General features: G+C 42.3%; 1 protein-coding gene across 1 annotated transcript; it reads left to right on the top strand.

Annotated features, from left to right (window-relative positions):
* Positions 1 to 842: 842 nt before the first annotated feature.
* adrb2b (adrenoceptor beta 2, surface b) lies at positions 843 to 4,769 on the top strand. The gene is made up of 2 exons (XM_080848423.1): positions 843 to 1,069; positions 1,381 to 4,769. The coding sequence occupies exon 2, from the start codon at positions 1,384 to 1,386 to the stop codon at positions 2,566 to 2,568; it is 1,185 nt and encodes a 394-aa protein (XP_080704549.1). The 5' UTR covers positions 843 to 1,069; positions 1,381 to 1,383; the 3' UTR covers positions 2,569 to 4,769.
* The last annotated feature ends 3,210 nt before the right edge of the window (positions 4,770 to 7,979 follow it).

The following is a 7,979-nucleotide window of genomic DNA, read 5'->3' on the forward strand; positions in this document are numbered from 1 at the left end:
ATAGGTCCAGAAACAGCCAGGAGATTGATGGTAATCTCCAGTCGTTTGTCTTTCTTTACAGGGGAGGTGTGACAGATTTCATTACTGATCCAAGTATTGATTCCGGCAGGCGTCCAAGACACTACAAAAAATAAAAAGCAAAGACGGATGAAAAAATTCTCTGATTCCTTTACAGACTCAGTAGCCTGTATGTCCATGTGAGTGATTATGACGAAGAGACTCATGACTGTGCTAAGAATACTGCAATTGTTCTCCCCCAGGGCAACATTAGATGACTTCCCCTCACTCTTCACAACTACTAAACTCCTCCATCACAAAGGAAAAGAGCAAATGTCCTTTATCTTTAGATGTGTAGCACTTTACATTATTCTTCTTCACATATACCCTACACTTAATAACTCGATTCCTGACGTCAAGACATATTTAAAGTTGTGTAATTTATTCTACGGAAAAATCAGAAAAACAGCATTATGGCACTAGCTTGATAAATAAATATTGTCCTGAGTGACTGTTGACAGTCATCATCGTCAAAATGAAATGAAAAGTATTTCAGAGGCAGTGGAAAATATCAGAGCAGAAATTCCTGTTTATTGACTACTGTTGTGTGAACAGTATTGGTTTTGCACTTCCTTAAACTTATTCAAATTGAATAGTTTTGCTATGAGTAACATCCATGGTAAGTTTCCTCTGTAAAAGATGAGAAGCATAGCTGACAAGTCCAGCTATCTAGTCATGTTGTCTGCATGATTGCTGATTGGCTCTCAGTGGCTGTGATGTCACTGCTGGCTGCTATAAGCGTTCTGAGAAATAGGCTGAGAGGCACATTGAATCCAAGAGACCTCATGTGTTCAAGCGGCAGGACTCCTGTGTGTCTGTGACCAACGAGAGGACACCACATACACAGGCAGAAAGAGGAATTGAGAGAGAGGGGAGGCAACAGGCTTGGCGGTATGAACACTACATGAGGGTAAAGCACTTATGCAAGCTACAAAACATATCTTTGGACTTTTTTTTGTGGAGGCAACACAGTATTTCATTCGAAGGATTGTGAGGCTCTCTCCCTTTTCAAGTAAGTACATTTACTTCAGTGTAATATCATTTGTTAATTGGTTTACATTTGACCTTTTTATAAAGCTACATTTTGACTCAACAACATACAAAACAAACTACAAGCTTATCTCCTTTCTGATTTCCTGGTATGATGACAAACCTGTACTGTCTGTTCAGCAGCGTATGTAATTTCCTTTTTTTATGTGGCTGTTATGTGGTTGGGCTGCATAGCTTTCCTAGCGCGCGTGTGGTTTAAGGCTTGTTTGCTACTGACTGACTGACTGTCCCAGTCACTACTAACGTCTGTTTTGTGGTTGGTGGCTGCTGCAGGCCATGGGGAGCACAAGCCCACAACCCCCACTGAGCGTCTTAGTGGGGACAAACTCCTCGTCTGCAGAACCGGAGAAGAGCGAGGCTGAGACCGTGCTGCTGGGCATCCTGATGGGCCTGCTAGTGCTGGGGATCGTCTTTGGCAACGTGCTGGTCATTACGGCTATCATCCGCTTCCAGAGGCTTCAGACCGTCACCAACTACTTCATCACCTCACTGGCCTGTGCTGACCTGGTAATGGGCGTGCTGGTAGTGCCATTTGGCGCGTGCTACATCCTTCTCAACACCTGGCACTTCGGCAACTTTCTGTGCCTGTTCTGGACGGCGGCAGACGTGCTGTCGGTGACGGCCAGCATCGAGACGCTGTGCGTGATTGCACTGGACCGCTACCTGGCCATCACCTCGCCGCTGCGCTACCCGTCACTGCTGACCAAGCGCAAGGCCGGTGTGGTGCTGCTCACGGTGTGGGCGGTGGCGGCGCTCATCTCCTTCCTGCCCATCCACATGGAGTGGTGGGTGTCGGACGAGCTCGAGGCGCAGAAATGCCTGCAGGACTCGCACTGCTGCGACTTCAACACGAACGCGGCCTACGCCATCGCCTCCTCCATCGTCTCCTTCTACATCCCCCTGGTGGTCATGGCCTTCGTGTATGCGCGCGTCTTCCAGGAAGCCCGCAAGCAGCTGCAGAAGATCAACCGCAGCGAGGGCCGCTTCCGCCCCCAGGGCAAGCCCGGCGAGGAGACCAGGAGCAGCAAGAGGACTAAGTTCTGCCTGAAGGAGCACAAGGCGGTGAAAACCCTTGGCATCATCATGGGCACGTTCACCCTCTGCTGGCTGCCCTTCTTTGTGCTCAATGTGGTCGTTGCCATCTGGAAGGTGGACAACATCGGACTGACGTTTCGGATACTTAACTGGATAGGCTATGCCAACTCGGCGTTCAATCCGCTCATATATTCCCGCAGCCTGGAGTTTAGGAGTGCTTTCAAGGAGATCCTGTGCTGGGGAGGGAGGTCGTTCCCCAGACACAGGAAAGCTAATGGATTAATGCATGGCGGACACAGCTGGCGTGCTGACCTGAGGACTAGCAGCCAAAGCAGGGCATCACCAGATTTCGGTGATTTGGAGCTGGGCGCTAACACTCTCAGTGTAACATATGAAACACAGATGGAAACCGTACTGGAGAAATAACATCTACCATCTATGACATAACATCTACCATCTATGACATAACATCTACCAATTATGATAATCTCAAGGTATTTTTTGGTCTTTGAATGTCTTGGGGGAAAAACTAATACTGGTACTGGTACAAACTGGTAAGTTCAAAAATGGATGGTATATTGTACACCAGATGTATTCCTGGATGGATGTTACACTTCTGAATTATTTTAAATTCTACCAGTATACAGTCAGGCGTGTATTCTCATGCATGAGGACATGAAAGATATGAAGCAAACTCATGCTTCTCTTTGTCTCTGTTCAGCAATGAGGGTACTTATGGTGCACATATGAACATTGAAATGAAATGTGCATTGAACAGGAGAGAGTATACACCATGACTATTCTACCTACCTCATAAAATGTGTTTTTTTCTGTTCTCATTTTGTTACTTTCAATTTAACATTCAATTTACACTAATGTATATAAATGCATACACAAACACAGGAGACACATAACAAGAGGTGCATACAGCATGATGGAAGGAAAGTGCTGTTTTGGCCACCTCTGTTATATGAAGAACACATTCCAGAGGGGAGGGATGTAGGTTTTTTTTAATCTCCAGAACCAAGGGGCCCCTGTGTGATGCAAACCCCTTGTCTAGAGAGGATAAATCGAACACTGACAAGGGTCAGCAGGTGCCATTTTTCTGCCTGTGCTTCATGCAGCTGCACTTTTGTGCAAAAGAGAAAAAGAGAAAAAAAGAGAAGCGCTGAGCTTCTGACATCCTGTAAAACCTGCACTTCAGCTTGTCACTCTTAACATTTCCTGTTAGTACTGTAAGGTTACTTGGTGACTTGGGTGGGTGCGTCATGTGAGCCTCGACATAAACTAAAGATAGTAGCATTACAGAGATAGCAAGCCCGGTCAGAGGCGATGGTTGTTATTGAAATCTGGGAGAGGGCAGTGAGGGTATCGAAAAAGCACATCAACATGTTTAGCTTTTTCAGTGGGTATTACTTTTGATTTCAATATAAAGTGCAGTATTACAGAGCTCAAAGCTGAACAATTTACTGCTATAGGTAATGTTGTATTTGTGTGATACAGATAAATTGCCATGGTCAGAAAATATAAAGGTTGTAGGCTATAGATCTGCACTGCAGTATCTTGGGGTCTCATGAGTTTGTAATTTGATGTCTGAAGTCAAAGCTGACACTGAACAAATATCATTGCTGCCGATACACCAGACTTCAGGTATTTATGTGTGAAAATATGAAAATAAGGGTGTTAGCACATCCAAAAGGACCCCACAGTACACCATTAAACCTCTCACATGTAAGCACTTTCAGTGGAAGACAGAAGAGGTGAACTCAAATTTAAAATGTAATTTTTTTATGTTCTGTGTAGTCAAAACTAATTAGTCTACACACACACGCCTGTGTGTGTGTTTGTGTGTGTGTGTACATGTGTGTGTGTGTGTGTGTGTGTGAACGTGTGCATGCGTGTGTGTCTGTGAGAGGAAATTGAGATTTGTTTACTGTTTTGCATAAGTGTGCACACCTGAACTCCTTTGACCCAGTGGCATTTGTTTGTATGTGTTCTCATTGATAGTACTGCTTTCAGGTAAAACTGTGACGTATTTTGAACTTGTTATTTTTAGAGAAAAAAAAACAGTGTTCAGTAAAATTTCTGAACGTTGTTGTGTTTGTGAAACACTATTGGTGTACAAAACTAGTGAACATAGCATGCCTTTACGTGGAAGTATAACTTTGAATAATGTGTTTATGTTTTCCCACTGATGAAGACCACTGATGGTAGTGCATTGTGATTGTTAAGTGTTGATACCTGAGATTCTACTGTAAAAGTCTGTTGTTTTATTGTTTGAACTCATTCCAAAGACCCATATTTTTTTCAGTGACATGAAAAATGATTGGTGTAAAAAGAGGACTGTATCCACTTCATCCACTTGCTTGATATTGCTTAACGAGTCACTTTAAAAAAACTAAAAATTAAATATGGATTTGTTAACTCCTACTGATTTGTAGTTATAGACATGTTTGTTTGAGATGTTTGTAAACACTGCCCTCCACTGGCCTTGCACAGCTTACAGTCATTCCTGGTTTGAAACACACTCGGCACACGGCACATTGTCCTTACTGTCCCCTTATGTTTGCGACCGGTGCTTTTGTGCTTTTTGCTGTTCGACATCCATGGAGGGAGACCAGCATTTCTCACTGGACCTCCTTGCTTGCAGAGAGAAGAAGTTGTTTTGCACATTCTTTCATTTTCTATAACTTTTCAATTTTTTTCAATTTAAACATTTTCTATAATTTATCATATGCAGCTGTGGGAGAAAAAGAGACCAAGATATTAAGTTTCTCTGGATTTACTAGTTTGGAGGTGTGTGTGTGAGTAAAATGAACATTTTTGTTTTATTCTATAAACTACTGAAAACATTTCTCCCAAATTCCAAATAAAAATGTTGCTGTTTAGAGCTTTTATTTGCAGAAAATTACACCTGGTCAAAATGGCAAAAAAAAAGATGCAGTATAATGCCAAGAAAACAAGTTCATAATCATTTCAAAACAACACAATACTGATATTTTAACTTCAGAAATCCGTCCTGATCCACCACATTTGTTCATGCCACTCCTGGCAAAATAAATCCAGCAGCTCGGCTTTGTTTAATGGCCTGTTACCATCCATCTTTTTCTTGGTCACACTCCAGAGGTTTTCAATGGGGTTCATATGTGAATATTGTGCTGGCCATGTCAGAGTGTTCATCTGGGAGTCCTCCATCCACCCACACCTTGACTGACCTGGCTGTGTGGCAAAGAGCATCGTGTTGCTTGAAAAAACAGTCCTCAGAGATAGGGAACATTGTCAGAGCAGAAGAAAACAAGATTCCTCCCAGGATAACCTTGCACGTGGCTTGATTCGCCCTCCCAAAGACAAATCTATCCAATTCCAGCCTTGCTTAAGCATATCCAGATCATCACCGATCCTCCCTTCATAACCCTCCAGTTAGCCTCATTTTCTTCTTGTTCTTTTTACCACATACGGTATTGGCGCCAATGTAATGATCCTTCATAGCCAGGCCAAGGCGCCATTATATTCAACTATGCCTGACTCCTGTTTTCAAACTATATTTGAGAACACTTCAGGTCCAGGCACAAGTTAACAGTGTTTACATCAGTATAGTTTTTTTTTTCATTTGAGCTTCCACACAACACTTAGAATTTTGCACATCTGACTCACAGTAACAGAAAAATTATGAGTACAAATTACATCAGTTGCAACAGAATCTTATGAACATTAGATTCAACAGTAAGTAAATCTAATCATTGCCTTTCATTTATGAAGCCAAAATAATTAAAAAAACTCAATACATTTAGCCTGTGCCAAATGTCCAAACTGTTCCTCTTACACGGTTTACAACATGAGGCAACGGTCATTTGTTTTTCCCAAAGATTATGGTTTGTCCAACAGGATTCAACCCTCTTCCTCACTCACAACTCTCTCCCCAGCTGCTTACAAATGGTCTTTTCAACTTAATCCAGACAGATTAAAGAGAATCAGCAGCTCACCCCAAAGGCTAATCAATGGCCTCCCAGAGCTGGACACTAACAGGCAGGAATGTGGGAGAGGGCTGTGGAATTAACAGCTCAGACTGGCCGAGACCACAGGGGTAACCAAGTCCATCACAGATGCTGCCGTCAGTGGCAAAGGTCACATTTCATGGACTGTGTTTATGTGTCCTGGGGTCCCATCTTGTCTAATGGCCATCGAGTTTTTGGCTCATGAAGTGCCAGTTTGCTTGGACCGCAGGAAGTTTACAGATCTTACCACAAAAACTGTGTTTCCCTTTAATCTTCCTCCAACTTTGAACTTTCGCCATCTGGTTCTCATCCAAAAGGAGGACAGCACAGCTGATGGAAGAGCTTTCACAGAACTGTTGAAGTCCCAGTCTCAGCCGCCACATAGGACACATCACTGCCCAGAGATACCACCGCTGCTTGTCTCTACCGTCCTGTTTCACTCAGCTGCCCTTCTCACATATAGTGTCAAATTGTGTGTGTGGAAACCCATTATCTCTACAGGTTGTGATGTAACCGGAGATTTTCTCTGAAAGGAGCGTCGAGTTAAATGTCACTCACAGCAAACTCAAAGGCAGCAGGTTAGAGGCTCTCCTTGAAAGAGGTCCAAAGGGCCTAAATGTAAGGAACAAGCCAATATTACCGAGACTGGGTTTGAGTTTGCATTATTCAGCGCATATCTCACACTCAATATTATCCCCATCTTTTCATGCATTTATTATTCATGATGTTTTCAGAGTGCGTTAGGCGAACTTTCACTGATGGAATATTTTATTTTTCTGAGTAGTTGACAGACATAGAATATGAATATATCATCAGCGCAGGATTCAAAAAGAAAACAAACTTCCCTGAGGCCCAAACTGCCAAATCTGGCTTAATCCTCCTAGAGAAAAGAAAGCTATGATCATCTGTGACTCAGCTCTGGCCTGCGGTATCTCACGCTAATCTACAAAGTCTACCATTTGCACTGAAGGTGAAAGGGTAGAAAATCATATAAGCTCATTACTGACCGTGCTGAATCAAACTGAGCCATTGGTTTAGCTATATGTGAGAACAATCATTTTTTGTTCATAATATATCACCCTTGTGAAAGGATATTTTAACACCGGCGGTTGTTCTACGTTTCAGCTGAATATAAACTTGTTGAGTGGGAAGTATAGTCAGATATTTTGAAAGAAATACACATTTCAGGAGAGGACGAAGAGTTCCTGCTTCTGTACTTTACTGGGTTTCCTTTCCAGTAAAGGACAAAATTCCAAAACTCTGCCTGACATATCTGTAACCTAATCATCTCAAGAGTTGTATGTTGTTGACTAAACTAGGCCATCTAAAATAGCCCCTCATTTTTCTGTGTATTTTTCTAACCTCTTTCATTAGCTAGTTAATTATCTCAAATTGAATCAGAAAAGAAAAGGTGAAAGGAAATGGTAGATGAGAAAGACAAACATTAATGGTTCCCACAGCTGATTCATTAAAGTATAGAGCGAGAGGAGCAAGAGGTAGTGACTGGGTAATTTGCACAAAAAAAAAGCTTTGGTGAAGTTCTCTAACATTTTCCTACTTTTGACTGTTAGAACATAAACAGTGGCAGTGAGTGAGTTGGAGTTATGGTGTAGAAGGCATGAAGTGATATACAAGAGAATACTTTTGGACTAAGTGTTTTCTACAAGAAAAGCATAACATCCTCAACTATGGCTTTTTTTAAACTAGTCATTCAACGAAATACATTGCTCCTCTGCTTGATAACGAGTCCCAAGGTAATAGTAGCTCAACTGGTGTAACTTAAAAACACCATAGCAACAGGGAGCACACTTACTGATGAAATGTCTACCTGTACTATCTATA

This window comes from Sprattus sprattus (genome assembly GCF_963457725.1).
Source record: "Sprattus sprattus genome assembly, chromosome: 1".
NCBI classification, from domain to species: Eukaryota; Metazoa; Chordata; class Actinopteri; order Clupeiformes; family Clupeidae; genus Sprattus; species Sprattus sprattus.